Genomic DNA, 17,368 nt, shown 5'->3' on the forward strand with positions numbered 1-17,368 from the left:
GGACTACCCATATCATGGTTAGGTTGTATAGCCTTGATTAAATGAGTGTTCTTCCTCAGTTATTATATCCCATGAGGATGCTCCCTTTGTTATTACCCACACAGGTATTGTGGAGGTTTGCCGGTTGGCTTGGATCATTTATTTGGTGCCGTAGGCACCACCTAATTAAATTTACCAAATACCGCAGAATTTGTTGGGGGTAGACCTCCCAGATCTGAAGAGATACAAAATAGGTATCCTGCTGTCATATGTGGGTGAATGGGTGCGTAAGGACTCAAGGTCGATATGGTTTGATGTTGAGGCCTCACAGGTGGGATGTCCCCTCATCAACTTACTGTTTGTGAATAAGATGAGATGTGTGGTTGAGCACTGTGAGAGCCCGATTATTATAAATACGGTGAAATCATGAAGGATAATGCGGCAATTTGCTTAAGACTTTGCCGTTCATCCCATTAGTGGGAGCCCCAGGATTTAGACCGGGGTCAATGGACTCCGGCTTCAGAGCATGGGAGGGTAAGGGAATCTCCTGCCTGTTTGGGAGATTTATTTGAGGGCGAGGTCTTGATGGTTTTCAACCAATTAAGTCAGAAATATGGGATTCCTAACAGGGATCTTCTCCGATAGTTCCAGGTTAGGAATTATATACAAAAGGGCCTGTTTCCACACTGTAAGTAATATAGAAGAATACAGCGCAATACAGGCCCTTCGGCCCTCGATGTTGCGCCGATCCAAGCCCACCTAACCTACACTAGCCCACTATCCTCCATATGCCTATCCAATGCCCGCTTAAATGCCCATAATGAGGGAGAGTCCACCACTGCTACTGGCAGGGCATTCCATGAACTCATCACTCGCTGAGTAAAGAACCTACCCCTAACATCTGTCCTATACCTACCCCCCCTTAATTTAAAGCTATGCCCCCTTGTAATAGCTGACTCCATACGTGGAAAAAGTATATCTAAAAGTTTAGATATATCTATCTAAAAGAAGACCACACTCTTGGCTCAGCCCTACAAGTTGGTTATAGAAAGAAAAGTAGGTAAAAACAATGACTGCAGATGCTGGAAACCAGATTCTGGATTAGTGGTGCTGGAAGAGCACAGCAGTTCAGGCAGCATCCGAGGAACAGTAAAACCGACGTTTCGGGCAAAAGCACTTCATCAGGAATACCCTTCATCAGAAAGAAGAGTGCTCCGATGTAGGGGGCGCTCTCTCGGTTAGTACCATATATCATCTGCAGAGGAAACACCTTGGGGGATATGGAGAGACTCCATGGGATCTGGGATCAGGAGTTAGAGGAAGAAATCTCACTGGAAACATAGGATATATAGGGGAATGTAAAGAAAATAAAGCACAAGCAATGAAATTGAAAATCCTTACAGGGCCCAAATGGCACCAGAGAAGCAAACAAAGATTAAGAAAAGATCTTCTCCAAAATGTCCAAATGTAAAATTAGCATGGACACCCTTACATATTGCTTTTGGTCCTGCTACAAGATTCGTGGATACTGGGGTGCCATAGTGAATGAGCTGGAGAAGATCCTGGGAATTGAAGTTAAAGAGGATCTGGTATCCCTTCTTTTGGGACAACCGAATCTGCCCTCTGGGTGAGCACGGCAAGAGGTTATTTAACATTCTTACACACTGTGCAAGGAAAAACATCCTAACGAATTGGATATTAGAAAAACCTCCAAGTCTTGCATGGTAGCACAAACTTGTGATGGAGCATGTTCCTCAAGATTATCTGACAAATATGGTGTGCCATAGAACATAGCAATCTTATAAGACATGGCAGCCCTTCCTAAATTACATAGACCTATCAGTGGTACTGATTAGGGCCTTTATATATTTACAAGGGCTGTATGTGGTGGTCTATGGTGGGGGGAGGGAGCTAGTAGGTATAATAACTGTTGCTCCTATGGACGGGAGCTTTGTTGGAGGTGCGGCCAATGGAGTAGTCTAATGTAGTATAATGTAATTTAATTTAATACTATTTTATTTGAGCTTATTCTAATTCTGCTTAAGGAAATATAAGATGACTATATCTTGAAGAGTAGTAGGCAGTTAATTGTTAACGTTACTGTAATATAATGTGATATTATTTCTACTTTTCTGTACTTCTGCACTTTTATTACTTTTAGGGTTTTTTTGGGAAAACAGTAAAAAATTTTCAATAAATATATATATAAAAAATACAAAAAAACATTAGCTGAATTCCCTGTTCCTAGTCATTAAGTTTCATTACCTGCTGTGAAGCTCATAGAAGTAGTATGCATAGGTTATGATCTTCAGTAAAATTACATTCAACATGTTGCTCTCTACCATGGTTATCATGTCCAGATAACAAATCTGCTGCTTCACTTGGAGAATTATCCCAGAACACTTTTATCAACACCAACCTCTTTGCTACATGTATTTACCATTATGGCATGACACACCTTTGCCATGAATATACAGTCTCCATCAAATATGATATAGGCTGATGAAGAGCTTATGCTCAAAACATCAATTCTCTTGCTCCTTGGAAGCTGTCTGACCAGCTGTGCTTTTCCAGCACCACTCTTCGACTCTGATTAAACCAATGGACAACCAACCAATCTCAGACACAGAAGGCCATTTCAGATAGTTGCCAAACCACTCAAAGATCTTCTCTCAGCTTTGATAGCTAATGATGCAAAGACTGAAAGAACAGCAAGAAGGCCACATCACCTTCTTATGCACATTAAACCTGAAGTGGACCTCGTCTTAAATTTTCTTTATGTTATCATGGAAAGACTGTTGTTCTGAACTTTTTATTTCTTTAATTTTCTAATTTATTGCTGACTTTGTACTTTTGAAGGTCTGTAACGCTGGACTTGTTATTTCTTTATTTTTCTATTTTTTTTCCTATGAATTTGTACTCAAGAATCTGTACCTTTGTAACTAAGATGGCACCATAAGTAGCGATGTGTAAACATTTCATGCGTATATGTGACAATAAAGCTAATTTAAGATTCAAAAAAGATCAAACCATATTTGCAAACACTGGACAAACATCAGTACCAGTCTTGTTAGATGCTGCAACCACATTAATGAAAGATTAAACCATCCAGAGAACACAACTGTAGAGCTCCTAATCAGACTATGGAACACATTACCAAAACACAGCCCTCAGAAGAACTCAAAGGTGATCTACTTTGATGTAACTCTGATATTGATAGTTTATTTGAAACCATACAAAAAAAGGCTAATGAGACCATGCTTTCAACACTGAGCAGCCAACAGCAGCAATTAATTTCAGCAGCTCAGGCAGATCCGAGGAGCAGGAAAATTCCTGTTAAAGGGCTCATGCCCAAAATGTTGATTCTCCTGCTCCTCAGATGCTGCCTGACCAGCTGTGCTTTTCCAGCGCCACACTCTCGACTCTGACCTCCAGCATCTGCAGTCCTTTCTCCCTGCAATTAATTTGTGTTAAATTGTAACTTTCTTCATTGCACTTAATTGATATGTGTGGATATGTAAATTAAACAGGATTACCAGTAGTCGGATGTATTTCACCTGAAGTTAAATTAAGGAGACTGGCAACAATTTTGAACATTTGTAGCGAGTGAGCATGTATGGTAGATTTGTAGTTGACTATACAATGACCATTATTGAGTAGTGCTGCCAAAAACTAAATATTTTCTTAAAACATCCTGACATTTTCTTGTGACATGCAGCACGTCATCTTGATCTCACACATGGGGAAAGAAAATCTGAATGCTTCAGCTTGATTGGCTGGCAATGAGTTGAATTTCAAGATTTCTACAGCTAATGTAGAGGTCAATAAATCTGAGCCATCCCATAATATTCAAGATTTTACTTCAGATTTTCCACACTTCAAATTGCCTACGCGAAATATACATTGACTAGGTTGGGGCTGATTCACATTTAATAGGCAGTTTCTGAATGCCAGTCAGATTGCCTGAAGAGTTCACAAGTCAATTGCTGCATACAAGGCATACAGAGATAGCTTGCAGCTACCTAGGGGACTAAAGTCAGAACATTTGGAGTTGGGGGCTAGTTACATAACAGACAGGAAGCTCGGTACAAAACAGAATGGAGTAGGTGGTCATTCAGAGTTGCACAAGATAGAAGTAGAGCTCCACAAGGAACTCTGCTGGGTAGTCAAATGTTCACTATTTACATAAGGAATTGGGCCAGAAATCACAAGCACAATTTCAAAATTTGATGATATTAAGCTGCAGCTGAAAATATATTAATACACAATGCAAGAAAAACACCAAGCTTTACCCATCAAGAAGAATCGAACAGACTGAGCTCTTTCCTCTCTGAAATAATGGAAGGTAACTCACAGGTATGAAAATATTTACTATGGGAGTCATATAAAGAATGTTTCTCCTTGCAATAAGACCAGACTAAGTACCATAAACAGAAGACAGGAAATTCAGAAGAAATCTCTTCAACCAGGGTTGTTAATCTTTGTTACCAAGTGACAGTTGAGACAAATGGCATAAAGGGGAAGCTAGATGAATACAATAAAAGTTGATGGGGCTCGAGGTAGGAATGGGAGGAGGCTCGGGTGGGGAATAAACTCCAGCTTAAATATGAGAATATCCTGTTTCAGTGCTGTAAATTTTCTCCAAAATACCTCAATTCAGTGATCCACATATAATGCTATTTTCAAACAATGATTTATATAGCCATTCAGTACAGCATAGATTTGTCACATATTCGCTCCAAATTTCATTGAAAACAATGCTTTTCCAAGGAACACTGAGTAGGTAATAGCAGCAGCAAATAGTTACACAAAAGGGGAACAGGAGTTAATCCGTAACTTGCTTGATTTACAATCATAGTCAATTGTGAACACAAGTAACAAAAATATGAGTAGATAAAAGCTGTTTGATAGTTTGTCTACACTTTGCAAAACCTGACATAATTAATTAAAATTTATGAATAGCCAACTGTTGTGTATGGACACTATACAATGCTATATTTAGTCAACTGATTGTGTTATGGATTACTTCTGGCATGACGTAGGTTAATAATGATAGATGTTTCATAGTTGGCATAATTAATGTGTACTTCATACCTTTAGACTCCCTGATTTAGGTGTAATATTGACATAGTAGGGTTAAACCTTCAAGGTCCAAGCAGCATGAGAGTAAATTACTGGAAAACAGCACTGCAACACAGTGCATCAGCATTATAACAATAATTGCACAATGTGACAGAGCTTAATTGAAATCTGTGTGCTAGAACAGGGTCAAACCACAGGAATTGTTGACAATAGCCATTTGAATATTTGAACATAGTTGTTGCATAAGAACACAAAATCAGTCGTACATGGGAGCAAGGCAACTAAGAAATAAGATTTCCCATACTCAGAATAGTTGGCAGTCTCAACACTTCTCCGGGAACAGTGATGACTGGTTTGTTCACTACGCCTAATTGTATGACCTAGCAGGTAACATCCTTGCTTCTACATTCTTAATCACACGACTGAAATTGGTTCCACAGTGCATCACCATTGGAGGTACTATGATTCAGTGGAGTAATAACCTGGACCCTATAAAAGACCCAAAGGCGCTAATTTAAGAGCACTCAAAGTGTTACGATTAACATTCCTCCCTCAAGGATGCGTGTGACTTTGCTGTTAGTAAAGTGACTGCTGTGACTGACTGCTCCTACAAAAACAAAACCATGAATAAAGTGTTTTGGAACATCCTGAAGACACAATAAAGTGCTTTCTAAATGGCTGTAAGTGTTTTAATCAATTTAGCTACTGACTCAACAATGTTTAATGTTGAGGATGTCATTAAGTCATCAAAATCACAGTGGTCCTCGATTCAACATCAATTCGAATAAAGATAATGGGGAAACATAGGAACAGGAGAAGTTGATGGAGGGGAGAAGATAGGAAAACACTTTCCAAGGTTTGTGAAGCTCAAATTCAGGGGCCAATAATTTGCCCAACTCAATGCTGTATTATTGGATTATTGGTTGCTCTAGCAGTCCTTTCTGTTCTCCCCCATAATCACCCCTTTGAGGAAAGCACTTCTGCTGATATACAATGTGCACAAAAACTCAGATGTACCTGCTTGAAAAACAGGTTAAACCTGAGAGGTGACATGGTTTCCCTTTGCCTATTCAAATCTAGTTCTATATAAAGCAGAGAGGATGGTAAATAATCCAACAACTTTACATAAAGTGCTTGACACTTAAACAATTTGAGTAGTGCATTCAACTTAACTTGAGTTTTCAAGTGTACTGGAACACTGCTGATTTAGATGCTTTTTTTTGTGATGTGATAAGAAATATAGGGTGGCAGAACATTTAAAGTTAGTGATCCTTTAACTTGGTAGCAAAAGAGTAATAATGTCAACTGTGGCACAAAACATTCAATATTACATTCTGAGCATTTGAATGTATGAGCACTGGAGTGAAGGTGAGCAATTTATTTGCATCAAAGAGCTCACTAAACATTGCTGATTTAAAATGCAACATGGTGGGTGCAATGTGGTGATGTGAACCACCTCCCTAACTGGGGAGAGACACAAGCCCATAGTATCCTTCAGTCATTGAGAAACCCAGTCACCCTTTGCACAAAGGGGCACAAGTCTGACAAGTATGCTGTTCACTCACCAGAAACAGATCATGGCAGCAACAGTCTCAGACTTAGAACCATAATGGTGGCAAACTATAAACCCCTGTACCTGACCATTAAATAGAGATTGGCAATTGATCAAAATATTCTGTGTACCAAAGCATTAATTAAAATTGAAATTTCAATAGTTTGTCGCCTTTAAACCTTCCTAATTGGCTCCAGAGAACTCCTCAATTCAATGGCGTAGTAGTTATAGGGGACCTAGCTTGCAGATTAGCAGTGGGAATTTACCAGGCTGGTAAACTGCATGGATTTTGCTGATTAAATTCCAGTGGTACCACTGTGTGTATTGTGGTTATGTATAGGTTGAGAGCTCAAGACTTGAGCTAATGGGCTTGTGTTTCCCTAATACATCCTACATCAACCGAACCAACACATAAATGACAGATTTCTAAATAGTTCTCTGAGAACTTTAATTTGTGGCAATAATTTCCAAATGCTGAATGCATTTGGCTAAGCTGTAAAAACTTGAGCATTCATCACATATTCTTTCTCCAGATAAGGGAATGGATGTATATTGTGGGGACTAATTTGACAACTTCATATTATGCCATTTAACCCAACCAGGGACAGATTGCAAGTGAATGAAACAAAAACAGAAACTGATGACAGTCAGCAGGTCTGGCAGCATCTGTGGAGAGAAAACAGAGTTAACGTTTCGATTCCATTGACTCTTCATCAGAAGTATTTTGATGAACAGTTACCAGACTCGAAACATTAACTCTGTTTTCTCCCCACAGATGCTGCTAGACCTGCTGAGTTTCTTCAGCAATTTCTGTTTTTGTTTCCGAACCTCCAGCAGCCACAGTTCTTTGTTTTATGTTATGGCAAAAGTAAAGGATGGTGTCAAATTCAAATGTGCTTCGAGCATCTGACAGATTTTTAACAGTTGGTCTCAAGTCAGTTTCTTTTTGGAGGGTGGGGCCAGCTAATGCAACGGGGAAGAGAAATGTCGGGTCAAAACCTTTTCTTCGAAATGCTCCTGTTTATTTCTCACTGTACAGTCCTGTAAATAGTCTAAATACACTCCTTCAGAAGTTAAAAATTTGCTGCAGCTTGTTGCTTTGCCTGAATTCAGGGTCCTGCTGTAAACTCCTACTTCTGCTGGGACCCAGTGTTTAGTTATTGTCTCTCTCCTGTGCTTGTCCCAAAGCATAGAGGATATCACTTTTCTTTCTAAATTGCAGCTTTTTGACTAGGACGGGCCACGCCCTCCACTCCCGGGACCCTTAGTCCTCATGTCATGCCACACCTTCACCAGAGGCTCTCTGTTCTTCCAAATCAGTTCATGTCCATAAAAGATATACCAACTGAAAAATGACAAAGAACAGCATGTTATTTTAATTAAGCAGATACCACAAACAATAACATCACTTCAAACAATTTACTCAAGGTACCAATTCCTGGGAATACACAGCAAGTGCGCAGGTGGAAAAGAACTGTGTACAAACAAATTTCAGTTAAATTGTATTACGTTTTTGTTATTTGCACAAGAAAATCTATAATGATTTGAAAGCAAATCAGGTATAATAGGAGCTATGAGAAATAGTAACTTTGGGAGTAGCTGGCTTGGTCAGTCAAGCAAACAAATGAGTTCTAATCATTGATAAGCTGGAGAATAAATGGGGACCTTGAAAAGCTATGTGGCAGATTTCACTCCACACTAACATATTATTCCTCTTTAATTTCAAAAAGTCCAATGTAATTGTAATAATGCATCAGAGGCAGAATACAGTGGATATAGTATTCTTTTGAGATGGGAAAGCAGGGGGACTGAACTGTGTACTTCAAGTTATGCCATGATGTTTCATTGCAATCTTCCAGCCAACTCCAGCTTAAACATGAGATGAATGATCTTGAGAGTCACAACTTAGTTCCTTCTTCCCTTAAACCCAAAACTATCCTTAATTTAGCATTAAACTAACAAGGGCACTCAGAAATTTCAGAATGGTTAGTATGGGAAAGGGCATTGTACAATATTAATGCAGTGTAGAGAGCTTTACTGATACTGGACAATATGGTGCAGTGATTGGACATTTAAAATGAAATATTTCTAACCCAAATCATTATATTTCTATTTGCATCTAATCTATACTCGAGCTGACATGGGAACACCTGATGGTGCAAGTATCATTCAAATGAACCATTTCTGGAATTACTCGAAGGTTAGCATAAATCCGTTAAAATGTGGATGGGGCCTTCAAAACTGAACAGCGATTTCCAGAAGATTCAATCAGTACTATACACCGTGACAGGTGTTATTCTTATCTCCAAAATGAACGACTTCACATGTTGATGTTCATATTATTCACTTCTGTATATCCTTAATCTACGTCACATTGCTCTTATCGTCTTAACAATTCATTATCAATTCTAGCTTAGTACAACCCACAAACTTGACTGTGGTCCCCTTTATTACCAACCCCATTTCAATTTTGCCAACATTTGCAACATTCAATTTTACCCAATCTTCATCCAGCGTCCTAACCCCTGACCAATGTGCCATTCTTGCAAAAAGGTCATCTCCAACATTGATTTACAATGCTAGTTAATGTCTTTTGAAATCCATAGATAGGGCATCTATTAATTCTACTATTAAAGTGTTCTACTGAGTTAGGTGGATATGACCCATCTTTTCTAAACCTATCTTGTTGTCTTAAGCACTCTCCTAATCAGCTTACATTTTTCAAATGTTCACTTATTCCAAACATGACAGCTATTTCCCATCATTGTTATAGTTAATTGATTTGTCATTTCCTCCATATTTTCAACAGATGTCACATTTTATAACTTTTAGTTCCCTGAAGCTTTCACTAATCTAGTAAGCACCAGAGGATTATAATTAACTTTTCCAATTTTCCTTCCTATTTTTTGGAAAAATAAATCTGCCCTTGGATCCAGTTTGGTTTTAATCTCATTATTTCATTCTGTCCAGTTGTCCTCTAGGTTTTGGCTCTGGGCTAACTCTTGCGCTCTCTGTTTTTCTGGGATCATGAACTCTTTCTCATACATGAGAATTGAGTAGTTTGTCTACACCCTCATCTTGTACTATTGACGAGTGTAATTTTTTTTAACATACCTGCTTCCATGCTTCTTTCTCTTCCTTGAGGTACTTAATCATATCACTAACAAGTTTTTCTCTTGAGCTACTAAACAATACCACTAACAAATCCCCTGTAAAAATATCCCTGCTTTGCTTAGTATTTTGTTAGACCCTTTCTTCATTCTGTTACTTTTCCAGTTCTCACTCTTACCCAACATTTTCACCCAAACTTGTGATGTACTGATTAGCCACTTGCAGATGACAGTTGCCTAACCTCCTAACCATCTTGACTGATCTTTAATCATCCACCAAAAGATTACACTGTTAGTTGGCAGAGTAATCCACAAATAACTTCTTCCATACATTGTCTTTTGAACCCAAGATCTCCACATCATCTGAAGAATCCTTTCACTACAATATCAGGACACTGAACTCTTAGCACTGTTTACAATAATTGCTACGGCTGAAGTGATCTCAGACTCACATTCCAAAGATTGCACCACCCAAGTGAGCTGCGTGGTCGAAAAACCTCCATCCCAGAATCAGGCCAGTTGTATCCATGGCTATAATTGCTTTCAGAGCCTGCAACAGACAAAACCAAATGTAAACTCTACTGCAAATAGCCATCCTAGCTGTTCATGGTTATATTTAGGAAACAACAAAATAGATCCTGACTTTCTTAAACAGTAAGAACCAGGTCAATAGGTCTCAAAATGTCTAAGCATTAACAGAAGAGGCATCTACCATTTTAGTGCATGCTAGATTTAGGGTGGGACATTGAGGTGTCACTGGCGGAGCTTAAGGACTACATAAAAGTAATGGGCGGCCCGGTGGCACAGTGGTTAGCACTGCTACCTCACAGCGCCAGAGACCTGGGTTCAATTCCCGCCTCAGGCGACTGACTGTGTGGAGTTTGCACGTTCTCCCCGCGTCAGCGTGGGTTTCCTCCGGGTGCTCCGGTTTCCTCCCACAGTCCAAAGATGTGCACGCTAAATTGCCCGTAGTGTTAGGTAAGGGGAAAATGCAGGGGTATGGGTGGGTTGCGCTTCAGCGGGGCGGTGTGGACTTGTTGGGCCGAAGGGCCTGTTTCCACACTGTAAGTAATCTAATCTAATGAAGTATATAATCATGTGTGCGTGAACACTTGTGAGGTACTATGCTGCTCGGTACAGGAAATCTTAGCTGTTCTACTTTGCATGTCTCGTGATGGTTCCACAAGACTCATTATACATGTCCATTCTTTTCACAGGAAGATGATGTTGAAATATACACACAAAGCATAGACTTAAATAAGTATGGTACTGTGCAGATACATTGTATAAATAATTATATGGTATTATAGCTATTCCTATCTAGTGTAGTGTAGCTGTCTCTTTGAAGTACTAAGTGAGAAAGGACAAGATCAAGAACCGGGAAGAGAGTTCGTGGGGATGGGTGGGGGGGAGGTGTTTGGTGGGGGTGGGGGTTCGTTTGGGTTTGGTGTGGGGAAAAACAGCAGGGGAGTAGGGGAGTGCAGGAGAAGGGAGCAAGAGGGAGAGTAGGGTTTGTCGCCTCCTAGTCTTCGGGGGCCCTCTTCCCTCCTCACACTGGGGGATTACTCCCATCCAACATATCCTCTCCCCACCACTGAACCACTTTTCAAAGCTGCGCGCACTTTGCTGTGCATGTGTAATTTACACGTAAATTCAATGTGGTAATGTATTATATTTGGAAACAGGCGTGCGTGTGCGTGTGTGTGTGCATGTGCGTGCTCCTGAATGAGCGCACACGCATAGTTGCCTGCAAAGCTTAATTCAAGGAAATTCTTGGCATGTCCTCAGGATTGAACTACAGAATGGCCGTTGCCTATTTTGTTAAGCTGAAACAAGCACAATATGCGTACATTTCTTTTGTCTGCAAAAAAAAGGGCTCTACATATTAATACATCGCTCCCAGCATGCACAAGTGTGTCACACTGAGAGCCTGAGTAACAATTTTAAATTGATTATACAGTAATTAAAAAGTATTCCTCTTTCCATTGATATTTCTTGCCAATGTCCTGATGAAGAAAAGCTTCAACAAAATGCGCCTTCTTGCAGCAATATTCTCTTCTTCTGACAGGATGTGAACAATATTGAGATAGATAAAACCCACTTTTCCAGGCATTAGCTAAACTACACCATATCCAGAAGGTGCATTGGAAACTTACGCTGCTGGCTGTGAAGGTGAACATGGGCAGCAGGATGATGGCCAGTTTTGCTTCAGGCATTTTGGAGCAGACCGCAGCAAGGACAGTCATTATTGCACCAGACTAGTGTGAAGAAAAGACAAAACAGTAGGTGAGAAGAAAAAAAAAAAGTGGATCCACATTTGCAAACTTATCTGTAGGCAATGTGATGAAAATGACTACTTGTGAATGCCTTACGGGACCAGGGAAATACATACTGGGATCATGCCCACAGCCTTGAACACAAATGCTGGGAACGTTGCTTCAGAATGTCACACGGAACTCTGTGTTTAAACTTCAATCCCTCTAACTGATTCAAAAAGCAATGAAAGGGTGATGGGACACTGGGACACTCAAGCAACAATGATCATACAGCCATCCATTCTACTTCAAGGAAAAGGGAAAAGTAACTGGAGCATTAAACTGTTGAAAGTTCAGAAAGATCCGAACACTGAATGCACAGTTTATGGTTTAAAGAAGCAACGCTGTGCCAACTAGGTTGGGAAACATGACTGAAGTAACAAAGTTAATAAGAAGGTGGTGAGTCAGGAGTATTGGATTTGATACAAGATAGAAGAACAAGCACTAGAAACAGATAGGAGATTAAATAAAAGGATTAGTTCACAAAGAGTTGGCAGCAGGGGAGCTTCAGAACAGCTCTCAGAGAAAGACTACAGGATAACTAGCTGAGATTTCATTAGGATCTTACTGGACATGTATCTTGCAATTAGACATATTATTGATTATTACTGTCAGAATAAAAGGAAAGTAGACTAGATGGGTCTACTTTTTAGCAGGCTTGAGGTTTGCAATATTTCACAAGAATATCTTTTCAATCTAGCTGTTTTCGACAGAACATTGCAACACATTGTAGCTCCTAGGACTTTCCACCATATTCCATCAACAATACATTTTAATAATAATTTAAGATCTTTCAAGGTAACAGGACACTTACAGCTCCAAGTGATGCTCCTAAGCGGCCAGTTGCAGTTTTGTACATATAACTGGCAAACGTGGAGATAACACCTGGAACATAACAAGAGATAAAATGCAATAATCATTAGCAGCTATTTACACAGACTGTCAGTTAAACAATAGGGGAAAATGCAGGAATAATTTGGTCAAAGAAAAATATCAGCGCATAGATTTCCACTTGCAACATTTAAGTGTCATGAATCATCTCACATAAATATAAATCTCTACTCCTCTGCTGACATGACAAATAAATAATATGGACTGGCCACAATTCCATTGCTGCGCTGCTCAATCTTAAACAGGGTATAAATGGCAATTCTACAATTAATCTTAGCATCCTTTAGAAAGGAAGTGATAGTGGAACCCCAAACTTACCACATATAACAGTGGTGGAGTTGAGGGAACTGGCACAGTATACATTCCCAAAAACTCCATTACTAACTCGTATACTCTGTCTCCTCATAGAGAGCTCTCTGGTCACTGCCTTACATGTACTGTCTACAGACAATTCTGCAGCCAAGTCACAATCAATGTAAAAGACTTGATTCGTCTGTCACTGGGAATCAGTGCATTTGCAATGCTTATCCTCAGCGAACGAAAGTGTTCATTCTTGTGATCAGTCTTTCTGAATCTGTAAGTTAACAATTCTCTGTTGGCCTCATGGAAGATTTCAGACCTCATCCTTACCCTAGCTGATTCCCTGATGTGCCAGATACTGCATTATTCTGCTATACTGTGGTAGTTGACATCAAGTCTTATAGTTGTCCGACATGTCAAATCTGGGACACCAAAAAAGGGTTCTGATTAAGATTAAATTCTCTACAGTGTGGAAACAGGCCCTTTGGTCCAACAAGTCCACCGACCCTCCGAAGAGTAACCCACCCAGACTCATTTCCCTCTGACTAATGCACCTAACACTATGGACAATTTAGCATGGCCAATTCACCTGACCTGCACATTTTTGTACTGTGGGAGGAAACCGGAGCACCCGGAGGAAACCCACGCAGACACGGGGAGAATGTGCAAACTCCACACAGACAGTCACCCGAGGCTGGATTCGAACCTGGGACCCTGGCGCTGTGAGGCAGCAGTGCTGCCCAAATTGGCACCTTTTCCATTTTCCCCAGGCTGTATACTTTAAGTTTTATACCTGCATCATAATACTTCAAGTTATAATCTAGCTATTCCCCACTCTAAGTCCAACTTCTCTTCTTGAAAACATGGTTGCAAATCCAAATATTTTAAATTTTTATATTCTGTTCAGAATCTGCCACAGTGCCCTTCAAAACAACATACTATCATGGTTTCTTTGAAAAATCTATTTTGGGTGATGTAACTTCTTCTCAAATGTTTCTACCAGTTGTCCAGCTGTTGGCAGATGCCTCCTAATTATTTCCCCTAGCCCATTAACTCAGGATTTCCTTTGGGCATTGTATTTTCTCTTCCATCTGACCCACCTCTAATGTCAGATGCATTCCCAGTCCCTTTTAATCTATTAATACTCAAGTACTCAAATGTCTTGAGCAACCTCAAATATCTCAAAACAACATTGCTTATAAGCATTTCAGGTTTTATCACATGCGCTGAACACAATTTATTCTCACTATTCCTTAAAGCAATTCTATAAACTTTCTCCAATAATTGAATCTTGCTGTCAACTTTAGACAAGCAGCGCACATTCCGAATGGAATATCAAAAAAAGTCAACTCTTCTTTCACGCCCGTCCCTACCCTTTTCTGTGTCAATTCTCTCATTAGTCTGAGTTTCCTGCTTGCTTTTCCAGTTTCTAAATGCACCTGTGTATATAATTTCCTCCTCCCTACATTTTTCTGAAACAAAGGTTCATTGTCCCAATGCCTAACCTATTCAATCCTCACCCAGGACTCCAATATGCATGTCTTTCTTACACAAACTTACAGGAAACATTTTATCTTAAAGCTTACTAAGTTCTACCTCTGATCAGAAGTTGTAGTAGCGAAGTAGTTACCTGCTGATAGGTAGACAGCCATGAACTGCTCTTGCCCGAGAAGTTGGACTATACTGGAGGAGAAACTCCATAGCACGTACATGTTTGCTGCCATGTGAAAGAATGAGTAGTGACTGAAGGTCGACAGTACCATGGGTAAGCACAACGCCGCTTAAACAAGAAGAAAAACAATATGAATGGTCGGCACTATTCATTCACCACTAACTGAGAAAGCAGGGTCATATATATCTCCAACGTCAGGGTACACTTACATGTCCAATGTAACTTCAGCAACACAGTGCAGTTTTACTGTAAATTCAATAATAAGACTCACATACACTATAACCACAGCATAAAGGTACTCAAGGTATTAGACTGACTGATACATAGAAAAGCTAATGGTCTCAGTACGAGTGCTCCAGTAGCAGACAAAGAATCTCAAATGAGATATTTTCTTCAACAGATGTGTTTAAAGGCACTTTACTACTTTTCGATCCAAATGCTTCAAGTTTTACATAAACTGAAACAACAGGGTTCAGGCCACTGTCGCAGTCCTAAGCAGATTTGGAAGTCTGCAACAAATGAGTACCTCTCATACAGTCCCAAATCAGTTCTCATTCCCAGTAAATCAAACCAGAATGCCCCAATGTGAGTCTACACTCACCAGTAATTCAGTCAAAACTGCTTCAGATTTATTTCATATAGAATCCACACAGGCAACAGTATTACAGTTGTTTCAGTTAGAGTTGGATTAATTCATCTGTCCCTCCTTCATTATCAAACTTTTGGCACTGTGTAATTAGAGAACATACAAAAGAACCAGAATGTGTCTCTTTCACGAGTGTCAAAATCATGTAAAGAATCCCGTAGGGAAGCTTGGACAGGAAACTGAAAATGGTTATAAAATCTTGATGGGCACAATCCTGAATATTTGTCACACTTACTGGAAGCAGGATTAGAGGTGAAATATTTCACCATGGTCCGTTGCATTGATGGAACTCGCCACAAACAGAACACTAGGGCATTGGCTGCTATAATGCCTGCGAAAGAACAGAACAATCAGACTGTGAAGCAACTTAATTGTTGAGTACATTAAACCAGTAAATGGCATCTAAGGGTACCTATGTCATTATACAGGGGTATGGTTCAGGTGTTAATAATTTTCACAGCACATGAGCCAGCTCCTACAAACCAGGAATGTTTTGAGAGTTTAAGCCAGCGTCCAAAAACTTTCACAACTTTCAATCAGAAGAGTGAATCAGGGCAGACGCATTCCAAAATATAAACCCAAGATTCTGAAACAACAGATCTGTTCATATCAGAAAGAAGAAATTAGGATTTTTCTCTGGATTGGTCAGTGTTTTTGCTGTTACTCAGGGAAAGCAAACATTAGACGGGGATTACTTTAGGATCTATGCCTGCTTGTACAGCCTGACCAAACTCCAGACAATACTTCTGACAGACATAAGGAAGAGCCCTTCCTGATGAAGGGCTTTTGCCCAAAAAGTCAATTTTCCTGCTTCCTGATGAAGGGCTTTTGCTCAAAACATTGATTTTCCTTCTCCTCAGATGCTGCCTGACCTGCTGTGCTTTTCCAGTGCCACTCTAATCTTGACTCTAGTCTCCAGCATCTGCAGTACCCACTTTTGCCATTATGGAGGTGACTGTATAGCTACAAAGTAATAATGGCTCAGTGGCACTGTATACAGTACTAACTATCAATACTACTTATAAACTACAGGCCACTATATTCACACCTAAAATACCAGACAGCTCCTCTTTCTAGAAGATATGTTACATTTTAAAACTTGGAAACACGCTGCAGTCGTTGGTTTGAGGGGGTGGTGGTGGTGGTGTGGGGAGAGAGAAGGTGGTTTTGTTGAAGATTAAAAGTCAAATCCACAACAGTGAGCTTAACTGATGCCGTAAAGTCCAACAACTGTTGGCAACGCTGAGGTTAAGGTAATAACAGGCTGAGGTGCAGCACTGAGTTTAAACAGTGCTGGAATGATAAAATTACAGACTTGATGTGGAGGTGTCGGTGTGGACTCAGCTGAACAAAATTAAAAATCACACAACACCAAGTTATAGTACTTCCAAATAAACCTGTTGGACTATAACCTGGTGTTGTGTGATTGTTAAAAATTACAGACTAACAACAAAGAATGGGAGGAACTGCAGAATGATCAATGGACAGACTCACTGCAGGGAGTGCAATCAACACAGAGGTTGTTAACAGATAAATTTGCAAGTGAATTCAACTGATACAGGCCTTATTAATGAATGGGGCCACAATTATAAGTATGTTTGAATGGGGCCACAATTATAAGTATGTTTGAATTCTTCTCGGTATTCACAAAGGTTTTACACCCAGGATATTACCTCATCTATTCACAAATGATCTCTTCTGTAGGATAACAGAGAGCAGCTAGTGAACAGCAGCTCAGTCAAGGGGGAATACCTTCAGGAGTGTACTGCAGAATTTAGGGAAATGAAGGAAAATGATCAAGATCCAGGAGTAGATTAAAAA

General features: G+C 39.8%; 1 protein-coding gene across 2 annotated transcripts in view; it reads right to left on the minus strand.

Annotated features, from left to right (window-relative positions):
- Window positions 1-7,613: 7,613 nt before the first annotated feature.
- The window catches only part of LOC122555753 (presenilins-associated rhomboid-like protein, mitochondrial), a 34,028-nt gene continuing 24,273 nt past the window's right edge, over window positions 7,614-17,368 (minus strand). For both annotated transcript variants that reach the window (XM_043701840.1, XM_043701839.1), the window contains exons 5-10: window positions 15,783-15,878; window positions 14,860-15,009; window positions 12,853-12,923; window positions 11,880-11,981; window positions 10,176-10,273; window positions 7,614-7,958 (exon numbers count right to left, since the gene is read on the minus strand). In XM_043701840.1, the coding sequence (XP_043557775.1) occupies window positions 7,844-7,958; window positions 10,176-10,273; window positions 11,880-11,981; window positions 12,853-12,923; window positions 14,860-15,009; window positions 15,783-15,878 (632 nt within the window). In that variant the 3' untranslated portion in view covers window positions 7,614-7,843. The remainder of the gene's footprint in view (window positions 7,959-10,175; window positions 10,274-11,879; window positions 11,982-12,852; window positions 12,924-14,859; window positions 15,010-15,782; window positions 15,879-17,368) is intronic.

This window comes from Chiloscyllium plagiosum, chromosome 13 (genome assembly GCF_004010195.1).
Source record: "Chiloscyllium plagiosum isolate BGI_BamShark_2017 chromosome 13, ASM401019v2, whole genome shotgun sequence".
Lineage (NCBI taxonomy): Eukaryota > Metazoa > Chordata > Chondrichthyes > Orectolobiformes > Hemiscylliidae > Chiloscyllium > Chiloscyllium plagiosum.